We start from the raw sequence: 26,847 nt of genomic DNA on the forward strand, positions 1-26,847 counted from the left end.
TACTGCTGGCTGGTGGAGTAGGCTAGCTAGCTGTGGCTGCGTTGTTGACTTTGAACGTGTAGCTGGCTAGGTAACCTCGGTAGTTTCAGTACTACACCTTGTCATGATACAAAGCAACTTTGTAGCTAGCTAGCTAACATAACACTAATCAAGACGTTCCTTGTAGTGTATTTAGTTTCAACAATGCTGCTCGTCGGTGATAGTTGGCTAGGTTAGGAAAAATGGCGTCGCGGGGGACGGAAATAGCTGGCTAGCTAACCTCGATGGCTGGCTAGCTAACAATTATCAATTAACAATTATCAAGCTATGACAAAGACAACTAGGTAGCTCGCTAGGTAACACTGCACTAGTCAAATCGTTCCGTTGTGAAGTATTAGTAACTACAGCGCTGCTAGTCGGTAACGGATGGCTATCTGGCAGTGGGTTAATGATGACTAGGTGTGTTGAGTAAGTCTGGCGCCGCGTCGCGGCTGGCTAGCACACCTCGATAATACTCAAACTCAAACTACACAATTATCTTAGATACAGAGACAGCACAGACAACTATGTAGCTGGCTAACTAACACTAACACCACACTAATCAAGTCGTTGCGTTGTAATGTAATAGTTTCTGCGGTGCTGTTAGTCGGTAGAAGTTGGCTAGCTAACAGTGATGACTAGCTAGCTAGCAGCTAGCAGTGTTGACTACGTTAGGAGGACGAAGATAGCTAGCCTCGATAATTACTCAGTTACTCTAAACTACACAATTATCTTTGATACAAAGACGGCTATGTAGCTAGCTAAGGGATCATATTTAAGTTGTTAGTTTTCCCACTAGGTTTTGTGGGATATTATTTTGAGTAAATGTATGTTGCACCTCTTCATCACGGTTTGTTGTTTTGTTCATTAGTTTATTTGTATGTCTTGCATAGTTTCACAGTTATAATAAAATGTGGAACGATACACACGCTGCGCTTTGGTCCCATTCTTCAGACAGACGTGACAATAAGTGTGTATTTGCCTTGTCTAGCTCATTGCCTTGTTTATGAAAACTTGACAATATAAAGATATTCCCAAAAGAACAATCGCAGATAAATCAAGCAAGCAAACAGGTATGCATTTCAGCACAATCTTTATATCCACAAAATTAATATTACATACTGTAAAATGTCTCATATCAGCCTAAAGTGCTGTAAACACAAAATAAATATGATTACATATGAACTGCATATGCTTATTTGTACTGACAATTAAGTTAGATTCACATTATTATATATTGTTTTATCTTAACACATGGTTGAAAAGTCCTACCTTACAACAAGTGCTGTATACATTAAAATATTGCTTTACATTGCAGTACCCTTCCATGGCCTAGGTCAGGGATGCTCAACTACTATTTGGGAAGGTCTGGCCACAAACATTTCCTAGGTGGCTGGATGGATATTGTAATTTATTGGGATAGTAACAAACCACCTCACAACACATGGGATCCTAAACTGTTCACACCCCTCTTGTTGGTTTAGAGAACATTTAACAGTTTTAAAGCTCATTTCCTGCAATTCTACACATTTTGCCATGTCTTATGTGTGTTCATATGATACTTTAATGACTCCACAAAATCAATGGAGCCCCCCTGGGTGTCGAGGCACTTCGGCAAGTAATCTTGCTATGATAACTATAAGATTTAGATAGCTGGTTAGCCTAACATACATGAGCTAACTAGTTGATCAACTGGATCAACCTGCATTATTACACACTTGGGGTTCCTTCTCTTAGTAATGAATTTCGTTACGATAAAACTAGAATGGAAAGGTGAGAGGAAAAATCATTCTCTTGGAGCACTCCAGTTGACAGAGTGCATTTAGCATGGTGGCAGCATCACATTTTAGTGACCTTCTCCACATCCTTCTCCACAATGTTAAACTGAGGGTCTTGGAATCCAGCGTTGTTTGATCCCTTCTTCAGCTTTGACCCAGCCTTTTCATTTATCTCTGGTTCTGATGCCTGCAGAAGACACACAAAGACCACACAGGGAGCCAGTTAACACAGACACATAACATTTAATACAGCTGTAGGCCTACGGTATGAGAGAGAGAAAGAGAGAGAGAGAGAGAGAGAGAGAGAGTCATGCTCAACATGAGCTCCTGATATATTCATATTTTTTTGTTTTTAGAATGAGATAAACACTCTAATCGAAAAATAATTCCAGACAAGAAGTGATGAACAACAAGTCTATTCATTCAGAATAGAAAAAAAGTAACTTTGCGTCTCAAGTTAAGAAGTTTTGACTCTAGCTAGCTAGCTACACAACAAAGACCTAGCCAGCAGGCTAGCAAGCTAGCCAGAAGAAACGAGCTAGAACAAACCTAGCAAGGGGTGTTAATACAACTACATCAAACAACCAAACTGAGTGAGTAAACCAAAAAGGAGCACGGACTAACTTTAAACATATCTTCTGTTTTTTGGTGTTAAGATTTGTCACTCTTTTTGCTGGTTTTTGAACTAAATTAGCGCTAGCTAGCAACAGCAGCAGACAAACACACCGGTTGCTATGGCAACGGGGCAGCAGAACAGAGCAGCAGCTGTAGTAGCAGAGCCCACAGGCATCATGTCCCCACTCCCCTTCAGCGCTGAATCCATTCCCTACCCTCCAGAGGCCAAAAATGACACAATGAGGAAAACTTTTAAACAGACACTACGAAAGGGGAGGCCAGAACCCCTTTTTGCAGACCTCTACAAAAACGGTGATGTGACATTTTTACATTTTAGTCATTTAGCAGACACTCTTATCCAGAGCGACTTACAGTAGTGAATCCATACATTTCATACATTATTATTATTATTTTTTGTACTGGCCCCCCGTGGAAATCAAACCCACAACCCTGGCGTTGCACACACCATGCTGGCGTTGCAAACACCATGCTCAACCAACTGAGCCACAGGGAAGACTAATTAACAAAATTTGCGTTACATTCAGGTAGTCCCTTCATCCCTGTTTCCAATTTTTCTTTTTTACCCCTTTTCCTCCCCAATTGGTAGGTAAAATCTTGTCCCATGTGAGTAATCTCATCTTCCTCACTGACCAGCCAAATGCATGGCGCTCAACAGTGTGCTGTCACTGCCCATCCATAAAGAAAGAGGGAATCTGTAATGGGTGGAAGCTGAAAATCAAAGAGACAGACGACCCTGACAGCACCATGATAACAATCAACCTCTACAAGACTGGGACTGTCATGGTGCAAGGTAAGATTAGGCTGTTTGAAACAGACTTTCAGACCATTAAGGAGAGAGCGGAGAGAGAGAAGGACAACATCAGTGACATGCCCTTCCACAAGACAAACTCCACCAGCACCACCCTCATCCCTACTATCCCCATCCAAAAAGGCACATCCAGCACCTCTCTTCCCACCATAGTGGAGGACACGCCCCAGGAGGAGAGCAACCCCCTCAGTGCAGAGCAGGCTCAGGCCCTCCTCACCACCATGGCTGCCATGAGGGATGAGTTCACCAAACTGGAGGGGGAGGTGGTCCTGCTCAGGGAGAGCGTGAGCAAACAGCAACCAGACATCCTCACCTTAGAGGAGCTCCTAACCAAGGTGCGGACAGAGCAGGACAGCAGCCTTGCAACACAGCTGAAAGAGGTTCAGCAAGAGAGAGACGGACTCAAGAGAGAGCTGGCTGATCTAACAAAGGAGGTGAGAGAGCACCAAAAAGACAGGCAGAGCAGTAATAGCGATCTGACCTCACTAAGAGAGGAGCTGCAGGAGAAAAAGAGAACAGAGGACAGGCTGCAGGAGAGAAAGAGAACAGAGGACAGACTGCAGGAGAGAAAGAGAACAGAGGACAGGCTGCAGGAGAGAAAGAGAACAGAGGACAGGCTGCAGGAGAAAAAGAGAACAGAGGACAGGCTGCAGGAGAAAAAGAGAACAGAGGACAGGCTGCAGGAGAGAAAGAGAACAGAGGACAGGCTGCAGGAGAAAAAGAGAACAGAGGACAGGCTGCAGGAGAGAAAGAGAACAGAGGACAGGCTGCAGGAGAGGAAGAGAACAGAGGACAGGCTGCAGGAGAGAAAGAGAACAGAGGACAGGCTGCAGGAGAGAAAGAGAACAGAGGACAGGCTGCAGGAGAGAAAGAGAACAGAGGACAGGCTGCAGGAGAGAAAGAGAACAGAGGACAGGCTGCAGGAGCAGCTAGATCACCACTCTATGACCTGCCTTCACACAGCAGAGGAGCCCAGCTCAACCAGCCAGGCTTCCCCAGCCCTGCCTGCTGCACCCCTCCTCCCCAGCCCACAGAACAGCCTTCCACTGACAGCGGCACCGGCACAGACCAGCCACACCCCAGCTCCAACACCCACCAACCACTTTTTAGCCTTAAAACCTCTTACATCTAGACGTTCCGCTAGCGGAACACCTGCTCCAATATCCAATGATAGGCGTGGCGCGAATTACAAATTCCTCAAAAATACAAAAACTTCAATTTTTCAAACATATGACTATTTTACAGCATTTTAAAGACAAGACTCTCCTTTATCTAACCACACTGTCCGATTTCAAAAAGGCTTTACAGCGAAAGCAAAACATTAGATTATGTCAGCAGAGTACCCAGCCAGAAATAATCAGACACCCATTTTTCAAGCTAGCATATAATGTCACAAAAACCAAAACCACAGCTAAATGCAGCACTAACCTTTGATGATCTTCATCAGATGACACACCTAGGACATTATGTTATACAATACATGCATGTTTTGTTCAATCAAGTTCATATTTATATCAAAAAACAGCTTTTTACATTAGCATGTGACTAGCATGTGACTAGCATTCCGACCGAACACTGCCGGTGAATTTACTAAATTACTCACGATAAACGTTCACAAAAAGCATAACAATTATTTTAAGAATTATAGATACAGAACTCCTCTATGCACTCGATATGTCCGATTTTAAAATAGCTTTTCGGTGAAAGCACATTTTGCAATATTCTCAGTAGATAGCCCGGCATCACAGGGCTAGCTATTTAGACACCCAGCAAATTTAGCACTCACCAAAGTCAGATTTATTATAAGAAAAATGTTATTACCTTTGCTGTCTTCGTCAGAATGCACTCCCAGGACTTCTACTTCAATAACAAATGTTGGTTTGGTTCAAAATAATCCATAGTTATATCCAAATTAGCATGTGACGTTCAGAACTAGCATACCCACCGAACACTTCCTGTGAATTTACTAAATTACTCACGATAAACGTTCACAAAAAACATAACAATTATTTTAAGAATTATAGATACAGAACTCCTTTGTGCAATCGAGGTGTCCGATTTTAAAATAGTTTTTCGGTGAAAGCACATTTTGCAATATTCTGAGTAGATAGCCCAGCCATCACGGCTAGCTATTTAGGCACCCACCAAGTTTAGCCCTGACCAAACTCCGATTTACTATTAGAAAAGTTTGATTACCTTTGGTGTTCTTCGTCAGAATGCACTCCCAGGACTGCTACTTCAATAACAAATGTTGGTTTGGTTCAAAATAATCCATTGTTATATCCAAATAGCGGCGTTTTGTTCGTGCGTTCAAGACACTATCCGAAGTGTAAATAAGGGTCACGAGCATGGCGCATTTCGTGACAAAAGATTTCTAAATATTCCATTACCGTACTTCGAAGCATGTCAACCGCTGTTTAAAATCAATTTTTATGCCATTTTTCTCATAAAAAAAGCGATAATATTCCGACCAGGAATCTGTGTTTAGGTAAAAAGACGAAAGAAAATAAAGCATGGGGTCGACTCGGGCACGAGCCTGAGTCTCACAGTACTGTGACCAGCCACTATCCAAACGCGCTACTTCTTTTCAGCCAGAGCCTGCAAAGCCACGATTCAGCTTTTTGCCGCCTTCTGAGAGCCCATGGGAGCCGTAGGAAGTGTCACGTAACAGCAGAGATCCCCTGTATTGGATAGAGATAATCGAGAAGGGCAAGAAATTGTCAGACAGGGCACTTCCTGCATGGAATCTTCTCAGGTTTTGGCCTGCCAAATTAGTTCTGTTATACTCACAGACACCATTCAAGCAGTTTTAGAAACTTTGGAGTGTTTTCTATCCAAAGCTAATAATTATATGCATATTCTAGTTTCTGGGCAGGAGTAATAATCAGATTAAATCGGGTACGCTTTTTATCCGGCCGTGAAAATACTGCCCCCTAGCCATAACAGGTTAACATTCTCCATCAGCAACGAAGGTGTAAATTTGGCCATTTGAAACATAAACTTTATATTAGACAAATTAGCCTCCTTAGCTTATCTAAAGAAGCATAAGAGCAAACCAGAAGTAACAGAAAATGAAAAATGGTTTGATAATGATTGCAAAAATCTAAGAAAGTAATTGAGAAATATATCTAATCAAAAACACAGAGAACCAGACAACAAAAATATACACCTTCAATATGGGGAAACACTGAAGCAATACAAACACACCCTAAGAACAAAAAAGGAAAAGCACATTAGAAAACAGCTGGATCTAATTGAGGAATCCATAGAATAATAATTGGAATAAATTAAACAAACCTCATCAGGAGGAATTGGCTATGCAAAATGGGGATATGTGGAGAAATCACTTTGCAAATCTCTACAGCAATATAACAAAGAGCCCAGAACAAAAAGATATACAGGAAAAATTACAAATCCATGAATCAGCAGTCAATGACTATCAGAATCCTGTGGATACCCCAATTACAGAAGAAGAATTATTGGAAAAATGACGCATTCTCCAACCCAAAAAGGCCTGTGGTGCTGATGGTATTTTAAATGAAATGATCAAATATACAGACCACAAATTCAAATTGGCTATACTCAAACTCTTCAGCATTATCCTCACTGCAGGTATTTTCCCCAATATTTGGAACCAGGGATTGATCACACCAATCTATAAAAATGGAGACAAATTTGACCCAAATAATTACAGAGGAATTTGCGTTAACAGCAACTTGGGGAAAATTCTCTGCAGTATTATAAATAGCAGACTACACCATTTCCTTGACGAACACAACGTACTGAGCAGAAGCCAGATTGGATTTCAAAAAAAATTATCGTACAACAGACCACATTTACACCCTCCACACTCTAATTGACAAACAAGTAAACCAAAACAAAGGCAAAATCTACTCGTGTTTTGTAGATTTCAAGAAAGCATCTGATACAATTTGCCACGAAGGTCTTTTTTATAAACTAATAGAAAGTGGTATTGGAGGGAAAACATATGATGTTATTAAATCAATGTACGGTTAAAATGCGGTTAAAATTGGCAACAAGCAAACATACTTCTTCTCTCAGGGACGGGGAGTGAAACAGGGCTGCCCAATAAGTCCAACACTATTTAACATCTACATTAATGAATTGGCATAAACATTAGAAGAATCGGAAGCACCTGGTATCAGCCTACACAACACTGAAATCAAGTGTCTGCTGTACGCAGATGACCTGGTGCTGCTGTCTCCCACTAAAGAGGGATTACAGCAGCACCTAGATCGTCTTCACAGGTTCTGTCAGACCTGGGCTCTGACCGTTAACCTAAAAAAAACAAATATAATGATATTCCAAAAAATGTCCTGAAATCAGGATGACAAATATAAATTCTATTTGGACACAGTTCTATTAGAACACACCAAAAATGACACATATCTAGGACTAAATATCAGCAACACAGGTAGCTTTCACATGGCTGTGAATGAGCTGAGAGACAAAGCAAGAGCCTTCTATGCCATTAAAAGGAACATTAAAATCGAAATTCCAATTAGAATCTGGCTCAAAATTTTCCAATCGGTTATAGAACCAATTGCTTTATATGGCAGTGAAATATGGGGTCCACTCTCTAATAATGAATTCACCAAATGGGACCAACATCCAATTGAAATACTGCATGCAGAGTTTTGCAAGACTGTATTGCAAGTGCAAATAAAAACTCAAAATAACGCATGTAGAGCAGAATTGGGCCAATACCCCCTCCTCATTCGAATAGAAAAAATAGGCATAAAATTTTACAACCAACTAAAAACAAGTGACCCCAAAACATTCCATCACACAGCTCTACAATGTCAAGAGATTAAACCAGAGAAGAGTCCCCTCAGCCAGCTGGTTCTGAGGCTCAGTTCACAAACCCAAACCAACCCCATAGAGCCTCAGGACAGCACTCGGAAAATCTGGCCCAACCAAATCATCACAAAACAAAGATAAAAATATATCACCTATTGGAAAGACACCACAAAAAAATCTAAGTAAACAATGCTATTTGGCTCTAAACAGACAGTACTTGGTGGCAGACTATCTGACCACTGTGACTGATAGAAAACTGAGGAAAACACTGACTAGGTACAGACTCAGTGAGCACAGTCTGGCTATAGAGACTGGACGTCACAGACAAACCTGGCTGCCCAGAGAGGACAGGCTGTGCTCACTCTGCTCCAGGGGAGAGGTAAAGACAGAGCTGCATTTCCTATTACACTGTGACAAATACTCTTACCTAAGACAATATTTCTTTCCCAAAATTAAAATTCAATACAAAGAATTGGAAACTATAAAAGATGAAGAAAAAATCTAATATTTATTGGGTGAAAAGCCAAAATGTGCACTTTTGGCAGCCAAATATGTGTCCTCCTGCCACAACCTGAGGGACTGTCGATAATGTCGATAATATTTCCCATCTTGTTTTGTTTTGTCTTTCATACCATGTCATGCGTCTTCTCAGTCATGTTGACACTGGTCTACTACCATCGCTTTAATGTATTGTTGTTCTGATTAATATTGTTGTTGTAGTTGTTGTTAATGGTAATCCCATGTCCACTACTTCTATTATTATTGCTGTTGGTCCCACCATTTATTTATATATAAATATATATATTTTATATAATATATATTTTTTTCTATATGTATACTTTGACAATGTAAGTAATAATGAACTTACCATGTCAATAAAGTCAATTGAATTGAATTGAATTGAGAGAGAGAGAGAGAGAGAGAGGGTGGGGTGAGGTGAGGTGGGTGGAGAAGCTTTACCTCTGAGTCTTTGCCACAGCCAGCGCAGAATAGATCACTTCTCCTTACAAAGAGATCTGAGCTTAGCTTCTCCTGCTTGCAGCCACCTGGACAGACAACACAGGGAGACGCCACGCTTAACTAACTGCATAAAATATCAATTTGAACCAGCCAAAGTCATTATGCCTAGTGCCAGGAATTTTTCCTTTAACAGACCTGACCAGGAACAACTAGCCCCAGAGTTAAGAGCTTAGTGGTTAAGAGCTTTGGGCCAGTAACCAAAAGGTTGCTGGTTTGAATCCCGAGCTGACTAGGTGAAAAATCTGCCTGTGCCCTTGAGCAAGGCACTTAACCCTTATAGCTCCTGTAAGTGGCTCTGGATAAGAGTGTTTGCTAAATGGCGTAAATGTCAAATGTAAAGTTTGTCCTGGTCAGGTCATGCAGTCAAAAATAATTTATATCATGCACTATGCTGTTAGGGTTGGAGGTAGCCTCACCTGTGATAGCGCTTACCACCAAGCCCACGATCACAGTCACCAAAGTGCCCAGAAGACAGAAGTACAAGTAGGACAGGGAGTACCATGAGTCTGCCAGAGCCGGACGGTCACTGTAACAAGATGAAGAGTCATACCTGAGCCTCCACTAACACAGTAGCCTTGTCAAATCAAATCAAATCTTATTTGTCACATACACGCTTAGCAGATGTTATTGTGGGTGTAGCAAAATGTTTGTGTTTCTAGCTCCAACAGTGCAGTAATATCTAACAATACACACAACCTAAAAGTATAAGAATGGCAGGACGATATTAGGACGAGCAATGTCAGAATGGCATAGACTAAAATACAGCAGAATAGAATACAGTATGAGATGAGATGAGATGAGTAAAGCAAAAATATGTAAACATTATTAGAGTGACTAGTGTTCCATTATTAAAGTGGCCAGTGATTTCAAGTCTATGTATATTGGACAGCAGCGTCTAAGGTGCAGGGTTACGTAACCGGGTGGAAGACACCTAGTGATGGCTATTTAACAGTCTGATGGCTTTGAGTTAGAAGCTGTTTTTCAGTCTCCCGGTCCCAGCTTTGATGCACCTGTACTGACCTCGCCTTCTGGATGAGAGCGGGGTTAACAGGCAGTGGCTTGGGTGGTTGTTGTCCTTGATTATCTTTTTGGCCTTCCTGTGACATCGGGTGCTGTAGGTGTACTGGAGGACAGGTAGTTTGCCCACGGTGATGCGTTGGGAAGTTGCCATACCAGGCGGTGATACAGCCGAACAGGATGCTCTCAATTGTGAATCTATAAAAGTTTGTGAGTATTTTAGGTGTCAAGCCAAATGTCTTCAGCCTCCTGAGGATGAAGAGGCACTGTTGCGCCTTCTTCACCACACTGTCTGTGTGGGTGGACCATTTCAGTTCGTCAGTGGTGTACGCCGAGGGACTTGAAGCTTTTCACCTGCTCCACTGCTTCCCGTTGATTTGGATAGGGGCGTGGCTCCCTCTGCTTTTTCCTGAAGTCCACGATCAGCTCCTTTGTTTTGTCGACATTGAGTGAGAGGTTATTTTCCTGGTGATCAGGCCTACTACTGTTGTGTCGTCTGCAAACTTGATGATTGAGTTGGAGGGGTGCGTGGCCACGCAGTCATGGGTGAACAGGGAATACAGGAGGAGGCTGAGCATGCACCCGTGTGGGGCCCCTGTGTTGAGCATCAGTGAAGAGGTGTTGTTTCCTACCTTCACCACCTGGGGGCGGCCCATCAGGAAGTCCAGGACCCAGTTGCAGAGTGTGGGGTTCAGACCCAGGGCCCCAAGCTTAATGATGAGCTTGGAGGGTATTATGGTGTTGAATGCTGAGATATAGTCAATGAACAGCATTCTTTCATAGGTATTTCTCTTGTCCAGATGGAATAGGGCAGTGTGCAGTGCGATGGCGATTGCATCATCTGTGGATCTATTGGGGTGATAAGTAAATTGAAGTGGGTCTACGGTGTCAGGTAAGGTAGAGGTGATATGATCCTTAACTTGCCCCTCAAAGAACTTCATGATGAGAAAAGTGAGTGCTACGGGGAGATAGTCATTTAGTTCAGTTACCTTTGCTTTTTTGGGAACAGGAACAATGGTGGACATCTTGAAGCAAGTGGGGACAGCAGACTGGGATAGGGAGAGATTGAATATGTCCTCAAACACTCAAGCCAGCTGGTCTAGGCCGGCAGCCTTGTGAGGGCTAACACGCATAAATCTCTTACTCACTTCGGCCACAGAGAAGGAGAGCCCACAGTCCTTGATAGCGGTCCACGTCGGTGGCACTGTGTTATCCTCAAAGCGGGCGAAGAAGGTGTTTAGCTTGTTCGGAAGCAAGACATCGGTGTCCGTGATGTGGCTGGTTTTCCCTTTGTAGTCTGTGGTTGTCTGTAGACCCTGCCACATCCGTCTCGTGTCTGAGCCATTGAATTGCGACTCCACTTTGACTCTATACTGATGTTTTGACTGTTTAATTGCCTTACAAAGGGAATAACTACACAGTTTGTATTCTGCCATATTCCCAATCACCTTGCCATGGTTAAATGCGGTGGTTCGCGCTTTCAGTTTTGCTGCCATCTATGCACGGTTTCTGGTCAATGTAGGTTGTAATAGTCACAGTGGGTACAACATCTCCTATACACTTCCTGATAAACTCAGTCACCATATCAGTATATTCGTCAATGTTATTCTCTGAGGCTACCCGGAACATATCCCAGTCCGGATGATCAAAGCAATCTTCAAACGTGGATTCCGATATGTCAGACCAGCATTGAATAATCCTTAGCACCGTTACTTCCTATTTGAGTTTCTGCTAATAGGAAGGGAGGAGAAAATGGAGTCATTATCAGATTTGCAGAAGGGAGGGCAGGGGAGGGCCTTGTAGGCATCCCGGAAGCTGGAGTAGCAGTGGTCGAGTGTTTTAGCAGCACGAGTACTACAGTCAATGTGTTGATAGAACTTCGGTAGTGTTTTCCTCAAATTTGCTTTGTTAAAATCCCAAGCTACAATAAATGCGGCCTCAGGTTATGTGGTTTCCGGTTTGCGTAAAGTCCAGTGAAGTTCTTTGAGGGCCGTCGTGGTGTCAGCTTGAGGGGGAATATACACGGCTGTGACTATAACCGAAGAGAATTCTCTTGGGAGGTAATACGGTCGGCATTTGATTGTGAGGTATTCCAGCCTTCCCTGTAGCTCAGTTGGTAGAGCATGGTGTTTGCAACACCAGGGTTGTGGGTTCGATTCCCACGGGGGGCCAGCAAAGAAAAAAAAAAAAAAAAAAAAAAAAAATGTATGAGTTGTATGAAATGTATGCATTCACTACTGTAAGTCGCTCTGGATAAGAGCGTCTGCTAAATGACTAAAATGTAAATGTAGGTTGGGTGAACAAAAGGACTTGAGTTGCTGTATGTTATCACAATCACACCATTAGTGGTTACTCATGAAACATACACCCTTGCCTTTCTTCTTCCCGGAGAGTTCTTTAATCCTGTTGATGCGATATACTGAGAACACAGCTAGCTGAGAACCCTGAGCTCGTCTAATTTATTGTCCAGAGACTGAACATTAGAGAGTAATATACACGGATGCGGTGGATGGTGTGCGGCCCTCCTGAGTTGGCCTAGAAGTCCACTCCGAATACCTCTTCTCGTCGGCTGTGTTTTGGATCAGCCTCTGGAATCAATTAATTTGCCCTGGGGGGTACGAACAAAGAATCCAATTTGGGAAAGTCGTATTCCCGGTCGTAATGCTGGTGAGTTACCGCCACTCTGATATTCAAAAGTTCTTTCAGGTGTATGTAATAATACAAAACATTTCCTTGGATAATAATGTAAGAAATAACACAAAAAAAATAAATACTACAAAGTTGCTTAGTAGCTAGAAGCAGAACTGCCCTATCTGTCGGCGCCATCTTGTGAAACCAGACTGAGCGCTGCATTGACGTTTTCATTCAGTGAAACAGAATGTGAGCTCGCAAGATCAGGCTGGTTCAACAAGGCTGCTAACCCATAGTTAGCTATAAGCACCATAAGACTCTGGAATAAAATTGTGCACTATATGTGGAATAGGGTGGCTTTGAAGACAGTGATTATAAAGTGACCTCGAGTAACTCACTCAGGCAGAGGAGTCAGTGTTACTGCACTAGTCCATGGGGCAAGGGTGGTGTAGTTCAGGTCCTGTGTGCGGTTACAGCCTGCCACACTGATTGGCAGGGGGTTGGTTTTATCAGCTAAGGGTGGGTATATCTGAGCTCCAATCCCCACCCACAGGGTAATAACAAGGCCCACAATCAGCCCTGTGAGTCCCCCCTGCAATGCACAAGGAAGCCGTCTCAGTGTCACCCATAAAGATACATTACATTTCTATGTCCTATTGTCTAACGTTGTTTTGTATTCAACAACCAAAATCTTTGTATGTCAGAACATTTATAGGGTTACTGGTTAGTAATATATCTTTGAGTAAATTAGTAAATCATTCTTTAAGTATGAATAATGAAAGTGATATGAATAAGATGTGGGATACCTACTGTTGAGTTTGCTGTGCACCAGAACATGCCTAAGAGGTAAAGCCCAAGTAGAGGGCCACTGATCATTCCAAATATGGACAGGGCTGCCTGAAAAGAGACAACGTTAGAGACAAAGTAGAGGTGACAACTACCAGACAGCAGGTGGCGTTACGGAGTCACTTCTGATTATAGTTTTCCTACCTGCAGAATGCTCCCCATCAGTGAAGCTATTGCAGCCATCCCAATGCACAAAAATCCGAAGAAAACACCTGGAATAGGTGCAAAGGTAATTAAATATTCCATACACATTTCATGATTATAAATATATTTCAATGCAAAGTATTTTTCCATGCAAATAATTTTTCCATGCAAAGTATTGACATATAATGTACATACCTCAGCAAATGTCAAACTGACCTTTATTTGTGAGACATTACTATTTGAATGAACCCAGATATAATTGTGTCTTATACACAGTGTTTTGTGTGAAACTCACTGAGGCCCATGTTCATCCAGGTCACCTGTTTATCTGTCAGGTTTTTGTACACTGGCCTGATGAAGTCCTCCACAGTGACAGCCACCAGTGCATTGATGCTGGAGGACACAGTACTGAAACAGACGCAATGATGAGGCAAAGAGAAAGAGGAGGAATTGTCCTTTGTCTGCAGGGAACTCATGGTTAAACACATTCATTGGTAGTGTCATGACGTTGCCCTCTTTGAGTATAGCGAGCACAGTTGACCCCCTCCCCCTCTACCATCCCCCTACTTCTGCACCATCTCCCTCTGTCTCCTACACCCAGGCTGCTGTGGTCAGAAGGCGGTCGTAAATTCCAAAGGGAATGTCCTGCCTCACAGGCCACAATTTTGAGACAGGGTGGTTTCATGGAGAGACAAAGGAATTCTTCCAACTCACAGGACGGGAGAACCGAACGACATTTATGTTCTGAAGAAGGTATAAAAGATCGGTGAAGAATCCAGCTACGAACTGGTCCGCTTGGTACAATTTTATGGAACTCATGAGAGACAAGATTGCCATATTACCATAATAATGTTTATATAATAGCCTCAGCTACGAGACTTACATCTAAATGGCTGTATACAATTAATGAATAAGGATAAACCTATTTGGAATATGTTGAGATGCTATGTACTGATGTTAATGTGAGAGAATTGTATTTCTGTTCAAAGCTTAACTAAGTCACCGGCACGCTGCCAGGGACACAGACAGGACAAGGCGTCATGTGACAGCCTTTTCTACGTTCAGTATATGAACCCCCACCCAGAATTTCTTTCTTCAGACCAGCTTACCTCGAGAAGAGAGAGCCAAGGTTTGACCATGCATTCCTCTACTGAACTTTAACCATACCACGTGGTTAAACTTTTAGACTATTGATCCCGACAGAATAATTACAAGTCTTTGATATTAATTACTAGTCTGCAGCTAGAAATTCGGTATCATTGAACGCGAAGACCGACGAAACATCCATTCTACAACGACATTAATGAATGTCGCTTTGAAAGAACCATTCTAACCGAGAGAGAGAGAGAGAGAGAGAGAGAGAGAGAGAGAGGACGAAACTCTCCAACAAAGATCACAATGACGCACTGAGCGTAAATATATATATTGATTGCAATTGTTTCCGAATGAGTGAGCGTTCATGTGCAAAGGATTAGCATATAAATTGTTAATATTTATCAACTCTGTTGTGCCTCCTCAGCTGCCCTTTATCACCCTTTGTTTAACCTGTTTAGGATAGGGGGCAGTATTTTCACGGCCGGATAAAAAACGTACCCGATTTAATCTGGTTATTACTCCTGCCCAGAAACTAGAATATGCATATAATTGTTTGATATGGATAGAAAACACCCTAAAGTTTCTAAAACTGTTTGAATGGTGTCTGTGAGTATAACAGAACTCATATGGCAGGCCAAAACCTGAGAAGATTCTAAACAGGAAGTGCCCTCTCTGACCATTTCTTGGCCTTCTATACCCTCTTTATCGAAAACAGAGGATCTCTGCTGTAACGTGACATTTTATAAGACTCCCATAGGCTCTCAGAAGGCGCCAGAACGTTGAATGATGACTCTGCAGTCCCTGGCTGAAAAACAGTAGCGCATTTGGATAGTGGTCGATCTGAGAACAATGAAACGGGTGCGCGCGTGCACGTGAAGAGTCCATTTTATATTTTCAGTCTTTGAACGAAAACAACGTCGCCCGGTCGGAATATTATCGCTATTTTACGAGAAAAATCGCATAAAAATGTATTTTAAACAGCGTTTGACATGCTTCGAAGTACGGTAATGGAATATTTAGAATTTTTTTGTTACGATATGCGCCGGCGTGTCACCCTTCGGATAGTGTCTTGAATGCAAGAACAAACGCAGCTATTTGGATATAACTATGGATTATTTGGAACCAAACCAACATTTGTTGTTGAAGTAGAAGTCCTGGGAGTGCATTCTGACGAAGAACAGCAAAGGTAATCCAATTTTTCTTATAGTAAATCTGAGTTTGGTGAGTGCCAAACTTGGTGGGTATCAAAATAGCTAGCCATGATGGCCGGGCTATCTACTCAGAATATTGCAAAATGTGCTTTCACCGAAAAGCTATTGTGGTTAGATAAAGGAGAGTCTTGTCTTTAAAATGGTGTAAAATAGTCATATGTTTGAAAAATTGAAGTTTTGGGATTTTGGAGGAATTTGTAATTCGCGCCACGCCCTATCATTGGATATTGGAGCGGTGTTCCGCTAGCGGAACATCTAGATGTAAGAGGTTTTAACCTGTTAGGGCTAGGGGGCAGTATTGACACGGCCGGATAAAAAACGTACCCGATTTAATCTGGTTACTACTCCTGCCCAGTAACTAGAATATGCATATAATTATTGGCTTTGGATAGAAAACACCCTAAAGTTTCTAAAACTGTTTGAATGGTGTCTGTGAGTATAACAGAACTCAAATGGCAGGCCAAAACCTGAGAAGATTCCATGCAGGAAGTGGCCTGTCTGACAAGTTGTGTTTCATCTTGGCTCTTTTTATTGAAGACTGAGGATCTTTGCTCTAACGTGACACTTCCTACGGCTCCCATAGGCTCTCAGAGCCCGGGAAAAAGCTGAACGATATCGAGGCAGCCTCTGGCTGAAACACATTATCGCTTTTGGCAAGTGGCCGATCAGAGTACTATGGGCTTAGGCGCGTGCCCGAGTCGACCGAATGCTTTATTTTCTTTCGTCTGTTTACCTAAACGCAGATTCCCGGTCGGAATATTATCGCTTTTTTATGAGAAAAATTGCATAAAAATTGATTTTAAACAGCAGTTGACATGCTTCGAAGTACGGTAATGGAATATTTAGATTTTTTTTGTCACGAATTGCTCCATGCTCGTCACCCTTATTTACCCTTTCGGATAGTGTCTTGAACGCGCAAACAAAACGCCGCTGTTTGGATATAACTATGGATTATTTTGAACCAAACCAACATTTGTTATTGAAGTAGAAGTCCTGGGAGTGCATTCTGACGAAGACAGCAAAGGTAATAACATTTTTCTTATAATAAATCTGACTTTGGTGAGTGCTAAATTTGCTGGGTGTCTAAATAGCTAGCCCTGTGATGCCGGGCTATCTACTGAGAATATTGCAAAATGTGCTTTCACCGAAAAGCTATTTTAAAATCGGACATATCGAGTGCATAGAGGAGTTCTGTATCTATAATTCTTAAAATAATTGTTATGCTTTTTGTGAACGTTTATCGTGAGTAATTTAGTAAATTCACCGGCAGTGTTCGGTCGGAATGCTAGTCACATGCTAGTCACATGCTAATGTAAAAAGCTGTTTTTTGATATAAATATGAACTTGATTGAACAAAACATGCATGTATTGTATAACATAATGTCCTAGGGTTGTCATCTGATGAAGATCATCAAAGGTTAGTGCTGCATTTAGCTGTGGTTTGGGTTTATGTGACATTATATGCTAGCTTGAAAAATGGGTGTCTGATTATTTCTGGCTGGGTACTCTGCTGACATAATCTAATGTTTTGCTTTTGTTGTAAAGCCTTTTTGAAATCGGACAGTGTGGTTAGATTAATGAGAGTCTTGTCTTTAAAATGGTGTAAAATAGTCATATGTTTGAAAAATTGAAGTTTTTGCATTTTTTAGGTTTTTGAATAACGCGCCACGGGATTACACTGGCTGTTACGTAGGTGGGACGATTTGGTGCCACCTACCCTAGAGAGGTTAACAAGCCGCCATGCCAGCTTAGCCCACTAGGGCACATTCCTCTACCATTGCTTTGTAACGATACCTACTGTTTTGTATGCTTTCTGTGAATTACTTAGTTTAGTAAATAAATGATTTTAAGACAATTGATGTATTGATGACTTAGTGAAGACTGGGTTCGTGCAGATAACAACAATTCACGACGTTTGGAATGAGACTGGACGCGAGGTAATAACACATCATTAAAACAAGAAGATAATAGATCAGATCTTATAATATAAAATATAATGTTATAATATCTGACAGTTATATTAGGAAAATTATAACTGTGTAATCTGAATATTTTCCTTGGTGCCATGACCTCCTAGTTAATTACAGTTACACGATTAATCAGTTAATCGCGTAATAATAATTACAGAGAGTTATTTGATAAACATGTCTTCAAGTTAATGATGCCCAAAGACACGACTGTAGGTTAGTTGTAAAAGTAGTGGAAGATTGCATGCATTTGTTAGTGTATACCAGCCATACGCAATAAGCGGACCGCGGTCTGGTTCCGGATCCAGAACGGGGAGGGGTTGCGAGGTAGGGGTTTGTTACTATGCTGATAAGTGACTATATCTATCCCGATCTTTTCCACCTGGAAGATTTGTGTCAGCGGACCTTCTCTATTTGAGTTCCGCTGGAGAATACTCACCTCAGTGTACCACTGTATGCTGCCGCAACAAACAACCCAGGGACTCCAGGATAGGCTGCCAGGATGTCCATTACCAGGTATGGAAGCAGCTTGTTTACACACACACACACACACACACAACACACACTATTAATCCCACACACAGTCCTGTCCAATTCACACATACATATTAATACACACTTGTACATGTGTGAAATAGGACAAATATAAGCACCCACCCACTAACATTCAATAACACTGCCATCGTGCAGCACTGTCCATGCCTGTGTAAGAGCCATAGCTGTCTTACATTTACTGACCTGATCAAGTGCCCCTACATCACCATTAGTGAGTGGATCACAGTTCTTGTAAATGGAGTACATGGTGAGGCCGGAGAACACTGCTAAGCTCACAGTCACCCAGAGACCAATCATATTCACATACAGTGACCTGAGGATTTTAAAGAAAGCCGACATGGAACAAACACTCATATTGCTATTCTTCAATCACAGCTTTTCCTGTATGTTATGACTGTGGAAGGTAGGAGTGCCACTCACAGTTTGGCTTGAGTTAGGGTTTTGCAGGAGATGTAACGCTGCACCTGGGACTGGTTGATGGAGTAGATGGACGCCCACATCACACTGCCACCAACCACGATTGTCCAGAACGTGTGACGCTTCAAAGGGTCTGGATCAAAACTGCATTAGAAGGTATTAAAGTGAAAATGCTCAGCTAACTATGAGGAGTCATACTGTGGTGGTAATTAATCCCTGCATGACGTGTGGACATTTTACTTACTCAAAAAGGTTGAGCCTGCCTCCTTGGTAGCAGTCATCCCAGATCTTCCCCAGACCTCCCTGGATGACAGCCCCCCTGGCGATGACGGCCACGAAGCCTGCTAACATGATCACCATCTGGAACACGTCTGTCCATATGACCGCCTTCAGACCTCCCTGAGAACCACAATGCAACATGGAGTCAGGGGAAGGAAGGTATGCTGCAACCTCATGTGCACCAAAGAGGTTTGTTCATGTGTAGGTTAAAGTGTGTTCCCTGACCCTGTGACCTGACCAGGAAAAAACTGGACCCTTTTCCCATAACTGGGGCTGAGAATTTTCCCTGCATGAACATGTCATGGGGTCAGGAAAAACTCCTGGCCCTGGGCAAAGATTTCTTTCTGTAATGAGTCCGAAGAGAAGGATATACTGCTTTTTCGAGACAAGGCCCAAGTCCCTGTCATCCGCGTGAAGAAAATACAGAGAAAATGGGGGGAGGAGGGCGGGGTGCCTTGTAAGAATTAGCCGACGAGTAGGTAAACCACCACTACCACCACTACCCTATTATTGGCCAATGTGTAATCATTGGAAAACAAACTGTACGATCTACGATTAAGACTGTCTTACCAACGGGACAATAAACACTGTAATATCTTTTGTTTCACAGAGACATGGTTAAACGATGAAACGGATAATATAGAGCTGGCTGGCTTCTCCCTTTGTCACATCTGCTCCTGCTCCTCCCCTCCGGCTTATGACGTCACCAGAGTACTAACCACCGGTCCTGGGATTCATCATTACGCACAGCTGGCATTCATTATTACGCGCACCTATGAATCATTACACCCTGCATCAGCAGGACAGAGCATATGTCTGGTAAGACGAGGGGCGGGGGTGTGTGTCTATTTGTCAATAACTGCTGTTGTGCAATTTCTAATATTAAAGAATTCTCGAGGTATTGCTCGACTGAGGTAGAGTACCTCATGATAAGCTGTAAACCACACGATCTACCAAGAGAGTTCTCATCTATATTATTCGTAGCCATCTATTTACTACCACAAACCGATGCTGGCACTAAGACCACGAGCCGTATAAGGCCATAAGCAAACAAGAAAATGCTCATCCAGAAGTGGCGCTCCTAGTGGCCGGGGACTTTAATGCATGCAAACTAAAATCCGTTTTACCTCATTTCTACCAGCATGTCACATGTGATAGCATAGACTGGAATATGTTCCAGGATTCATCCAATGACATTGAGGAGTATACCACCTCAGCTTCATCAATAAGTGCATCGACAACGTCGACCCCACAGTGACCGTACGTACATATCCCAACCAGAAGCCATGGATTACAGACAACATTCGCACAGAGCTAAAGGCTAGAGCTGCCACTTTCAAGCTAGAGCTGCCACTTGCCACTAATCCGGACGCTTATAAGAAATCCTGCTATGCCCTCACATGAAACATGAAACAGGCAAAGTGTCAATACAGGACTAAGATTGAATCCTACTACACCGGCTCTGATGCTCGTCGGATGTGGCAAGGCTTGCAAACTATTACGGACTACAAAGGGAAACCCAGATGTGAGCTGCCCAGTGATACGAGCCTACCAGACGAGATAAATGCTGTATGCTCGCTTCGAGGCATGCAACACTGAAGCATGTAAGAGAGCACCAGCTGTTCCGGACGACTGTGTGATAACGCTCTCCGTAGCCAATGTGAGAAAGATCTTTAAACAGGTCAACATTCACAAAGCCATGGGGCCAGACGGATTACCAGGACGTGTACTCAAAGCATGCACGGACCAACTGGCAAGTGTATTCACTGACACTTTCAACCTCTCCCTGACCGAGTCTGTAACATCTACATGTTTCAAACAGACCATCATACTCCCTGTTCCCAAGATAGCAAAGGTAACCTGCCTAAATGATTACCGCCCCGTAGCACTCACGTTGGTAGCCATGAAGTGCTTTGAAAGGCTGGTCATGGCTCACATCAACACCCTAGACCCACTCCAAACAGATCCACAGATGACGCAATCTCAATCGCACTCCACACTGCCCTTCCCCACCTGGACAAAATGACCACCTATGTGAGAATACTGTTCCTTGACTACAGCTCAGCGTTCAACACCATCGTACCCTCAAAGCTCATCACTAAGCTAAGGACCCTGTTACTAAACACCTCCCTCTGCAACTGGATCCTGGGCTTCCTAACGGGCCACCCCCAGGTGGTAAGGGTAGACAACAGCACATCTGCCACACTGATCCTCAACACTGGGGCCCCTCGGGGGTGCATGGATAGTCCCCCCCTGTACTCCCTGATCACCTACAACTGTGTGGCCAAGCGCGACTCCAACACCATCATTAAGTTTGTTGACGACACAACAGTGGTAGGCCTGATCAACGACAATGATGAGACAGCCTATTGGGAGGAGGTCAAAGACCTGGCATTGTGGTGCCAGGAAAACAACCTCTCCCTCAATGTGAGCAAGACAAAGGAGCTGGTCGTGGACTTTAGGAAAAGGAGGGCCGAACAGGCCCGGATTAACATCAACGGGGCTGTAGTGGAATGGGTCGAGAGTTTCAAGTTCCTTGGTGTCCACATCAACAACAAACTTTCATGGTCCAAAGACAGGCACGGCGACACCTTTTCCCCCTCAGCAGACTGAAACGATTTGGCATGGTTCCCCATATCCTCAAAAAGTTCTACAGCTGCACCATCGAGAGCATCCTGACCGGTTGCATCACTGCCTAGTATGGCCAAGTTTCCTGACGTCCGGGACCTATATACTAGGCGGTGTCAGAGGAAGGCCCAAAACATTGTCAAGACTCCAGTCACCCAAGTCATAGACTGTTTTCTCTGCTACTGCATGGCAAGCGGTACCAGAGCGCCACGTCTAGGACCAAAGGCTCCTTAATAACAGCTTCTACCCCCAAGCCATAAGACTGCTGAACAATTAATCAAATAGCCACCTGGACTATTTACATTGACCCCTCCCTTTGTTTTTACACTGCTGCTATTCGCTGTTTATTATCTAGGCATAGTCACTTTACAAATTACCTCGACTAACCTGTACCCCCGCGCATTGACTCGGTACCCCCTGTATATAGCCTCGTTATTATTATGTTATTTTATTTTGTTACTTTTGGATTTTATTAAATTTTTTTACATTAGTTTATTTAGTAAATATTTTCTTAACTCTATTTCTTGAACTGCCTTATTGGCTAAGGGCTTGTAAGTAAGCATTTCAGGGCTTCTAAGTAAGCATAAGGTTGTATTCGGCGCATGTGACAATACAATTTGATTTGATTTAATGTCTACTTGTTAAATGTTGGTAATTTCTTATTGTAAATGTGATTGTTTGTAATATATTTTAAGCTCTGTGTTGGACCCGAGAAAGATTAGCTGACGTTATGGTGTCAGCTAATTGGGATCCTAATAAATATTCAATTTTAAAATGTGTATTGTCATAGCGTGAAGGAGTTGATTGCTGATTGGTGAGTGAGATCAGATGAGCCACTGACCAGAGTGCAGTAGATGATGCACACCACCCCAGTGGCCACCAGCACTCCCCAGAGGTTCAGCCCTGTGACTGAAACACACACAAGTATAGACCCATTTACACAGCTTTTCCAAATAATACTCTACAACTGTTTCCATGAGCTGAAACAAATAGATAAACGCAACATGTCAAGTGTTGGTCACATCTTTCATGAGCTGAAATAAAAGCTCCCAAAAATGTTCAATATGCACGAAAAGCTCTCCACAAATTTGTTTACATCCCTGTTAGTGAGCATTTCTTCTTTGCCAAGATAATACATCCACCTGACAGGTGTAGCATATCAAGAAGCTGATTAAACAGCGTGATCATTACATAGGTGTACCTTGTGCTGGGGACAATAAAAGGCCACTCTAAGTGCAGTTTTGTCACACAACACAATGCCACAGATGAGGGAGTGTGCAATTGGTATGGTGGCTGCAGGAATGTCCACCAGAGCTGTTGCCAGATAATTTAATGTTAATTTCTCTACCATAAGCCGCCTTCAACATCATTTTAGAGAATTTGGCTCTACATCTAACCGGCCTCACAACCACAGACCACGTGTGTTGCGTTGTATGGGCGAGCGGTTCACTATTGTCAACATCGTGAACAGTGTGCCCCATGGTGGTGATGGGGTTATGGTATGGGCAGTCATAAGCTACGGACAGTGAACACAATTGCATTTTATCGATGGGAGGCCCATTCTTTTTAAGGTATCTGTGACCAACAGATGCATATCAGTATTCTCAGTCATGTCAAATCCATAGATTAAGGCCTAATGAATTTATTTCAATTGACTGTTTTCCTTATGAACTGTAACTCAGTAAAATCTTTGAAATTGTTGCATGTTCCGTTTATATTTTTGTTCAGTATAGATACATATGAATTCTCTGTGATATTATCACTTAGCGTAACGACATCTGCATATCCTCTTTCGTGCTGCATCAATTGATAAGCAATTAGACAATACCTTTACTGGCAGATCACAGACCAATTTAATTAGCTAAAGATTTATCATCAGTTTGGTCCAGAGATTGACCTTCTGTCATCACTCAGATAATAATATTATTTTGATTCATTTAAGGGACATTACAGAGATACTTTGCATATGACTTACTTTGATTGAGAGCAAGAGCTGGGGCGTAGATGACCATACCAGTGTACAGGGCCTGAAACCAAATCAAAAATTAGTTGGTGATGTAAACATATGCTTGATGCACATTCATAAAGAGGAATGTTTACCTTAGATGCCCAGATGGCTTCCTGAAATCAGGCAGTGGAAAAAAGGACAAGGACAGATTTTGCAATTTTTTGTAGTTATTGCATTATTGAGATTGTTGTTTCCACCATATCCTTTGGAAAACATTAGCTTCCTTAAGATCTACCCTTTTGCCCCATTTTCATGATGTTAACTGAATATTTACCGTTTGTATGATGTACATGGTGGTCCCGATCACCCGAATCAACTTGTTGAAACGCATCTCCAGATACTAGAGAGAAAATAAACATTTCAGTCAAACCTGGCCTGATTTCATTGGCTTTTTACACTTGTAAATCTTTTTTCCTAGTCAGGAAGTGATGATGAAGAAAGATTCATAGACTTTTCAGTAGTCTGTCTATCTGCAGGTCTATTCGCTTTTTTTAATCTTAATTTAAGGTTAGCATTAGGCATAAGGTTAGCAGAGTGGTTGAGGTAATTGTTAGATTTAAATCAGATTTTATGTCTTTGTGTCAATGCCAGCCAGTGAATACCCTGCAGAGCTGCCTCCAGTACATGACTCATAACAATACATCCCAACCTGCTAAATGGTTGCTTGGTGCACAAAACTAATTAAATACCTGTAATTACTTTTATGGCAACTAGTCACATATTTTTAGGAGGTAAAGTCCTCAGATGCTGAATGTAACAGATGTAACATCTTGGCACCCCTCCTGGATTAGATTGTTTTCATGGATCACTGATTAATTATTAGTTAAATTACAACTGCTGGGGGCCTCTTGAGTGGCGCAGCGGTCTAAGGCACTGCATTACTACAGATCCTGGTTCGATACCGGGCTGTGTCGCAGCCGGCCGTGACCGGGAGACACATGAGACGACACACAATTGGCCCAGCGTCGTCCGGGTTAAGGGAGGGTTTGGCTGGCCGGGATGTCCTTGTCCCATCACGCTCTAGCGACTCCTGTGGCGGGCCGGACGCATGGACGCTGACACAGTCGCCAGGTGTACGGTGTTTCCTCCGACACATTGGTGCGGCTGGCTTCCGGGTTAAGCATGCATTGTGTCAAGAAACAGTGCGGCTTGGCGGGGTGTTTCGGAGGACGCACGGCTCTCGACCTTCGCCTCTCCCGAGTCCGTATGGGAGTTGCAGCGATGGGACAAGACCGTAACTACCAATTGGGGAGAAAAAGGGGTAAAAAAAATACAAATAACAAAAAATACACCTGCTGGACATTTTAGAGCAAACCCTCTCATCTTCACCCCCCTAGCTGATTCATCTTAATTCATTCCTCTATACCTTTATCTCAATCCACCTTGCTTGCTGTTTGACTGATACAATGGACCCAAAGGAATCATCAAGCTATTTGCACCTCAAATGTTTTAATGTATTTGACATACTGTATATGTATTTGACCCAGGTGGGTCTGACCCAGCCTGGTATATCTTACAGTACCTCGTAAGTGCTGGTAATGCCCAGGCGGTAGAAGAGAGGGACGAAGATTTCAGCGGTGATGATGGACATGATGGCATAGGAGATGCCAAATATCCAGAAGGCCGCCCCAAACCGATAGGCCTCTGCTGGAGTGCCGATCACGGTGATGCCAGACATGAAGCTGGCAGTGAGGGACATGGCGACGGGCACCGCTGTCATCTGACGGCCCCCCAGCAGGAACTCATCGCTGCTAGTGTTCTTGCGGCCCCGGATGGCTTGGAACAGGCCGATGCCGGCCGCCCCCAGGACTGTGCCCACAAACACCACATAGTCCCACACAGAGAACGAGGCCACTGGGCCCCCTGTACCTGTCGTCATGGTTAATGACTACAGAAGAAATCCCTCCGGCAGAGACCAACACTTATCTAATCTTCACTATCTAACCACTTTCACCCACTGGTCGCCACTTAGATCTTACAGGTTGAATGTTAGGCAATGTTGCTAATGTTTAATTTCATTTCTTTCCAATGCACACTATTTTTCCTATTTACAATTTAATCAGATAAATGGTATGTGAATTACAGAACAGGTGTAGCATTGATATTTAACTTTCACTAAGTAGAAAAGGAATGTTTGATTTGATCAAGAATGTCAAAATAAATCAATTTTGTTCAAATTGAGGCCAACCTTTTTTCAGTATTCCAAGAAAAGAAAACAATAGCAAATAAATTCTCAGTCAACTAGATAAGCACCTCAGAAATGTATTAATCCAGATAAAATGTTGGGATTATTGCAGTTCTTTGACACTTACAATAGACATCCACAATTGAAAGAAACATCCTTATACAAACGTCCTAGAATTCCAAGAACAAATGTCCAATATTCCTATTTGTTAAGTCTTCCGTACTTGTTGAGGTTGAATAAAGTTGAGAATTACTAGAAATGCATCCTCCTGTTTAGCAAGACTTCCTTGTGTAGTCCCCTTATCCTAACAAAAGCATGGAAGAACACACTCTTGGTGTCGGCTAACCATAAACACACCTTTAGTTAATCATCACCCAAGGACAAAATATACAGAATTCACTGCACTGCCTACCAAGATTCTAAAACAGAATGATCCTTATATCTGACTTGGTGAAGTGTGTTTGGCCCGCCTTCCGATCTACCAATTAATAGAATGGTTGGTATAGTTCTAGTGGTATAACACCATGTATGGTCAGCCTGACCTGTTGTGACTTTCAAAGCATGAAAAGGGTTCTGCAACAAGAAATCCTCCAGTACTTATGGACTCCAAGACCAGATTGCTCAACATTTGACTGATTAGACTTTTCAGAGAAGCAAAGTCAATTTGAGAAAAATAATGCAGTCATAGATCAGCCATAAAACATAGTCATAGGTCAGCCATAAATAAGCCATTCCATCCCATTGCACGAGTCAGTACGTTGGAAAAACAATTCTAGTACATCT

The 26,847-nt window shown here is 42.6% G+C and overlaps 1 protein-coding gene across 1 annotated transcript; it reads right to left on the minus strand.

Moving 5' to 3' along the window:
- Positions 1-1,094: 1,094 nt before the first annotated feature.
- LOC106566041 (sodium-coupled monocarboxylate transporter 1) lies at positions 1,095-26,619 on the minus strand. The gene is made up of 15 exons (XM_014133849.3): positions 25,402-26,619; positions 24,154-24,219; positions 23,847-23,898; positions 22,713-22,780; positions 19,209-19,363; positions 18,968-19,108; positions 18,731-18,860; positions 18,432-18,520; positions 14,015-14,127; positions 13,720-13,787; positions 13,540-13,626; positions 13,128-13,321; positions 9,498-9,607; positions 9,022-9,107; positions 1,095-1,983 (listed from the first exon to the last, which is right to left on the minus strand). Exons 1-15 carry the CDS (start codon positions 25,756-25,758, stop codon positions 1,858-1,860), a joined length of 1,842 nt encoding a protein of 613 aa, XP_013989324.1. The 5' UTR covers positions 25,759-26,619; the 3' UTR covers positions 1,095-1,857.
- Between the last annotated feature and the right edge of the window lie 228 nt (positions 26,620-26,847).

The sequence above is a fragment of the Salmo salar genome, chromosome 12, assembly GCF_965601325.2.
Source record: "Salmo salar chromosome 12, fSalSal1, whole genome shotgun sequence".
In the NCBI taxonomy this organism is placed as follows: Eukaryota; Metazoa; Chordata; class Actinopteri; order Salmoniformes; family Salmonidae; genus Salmo; species Salmo salar.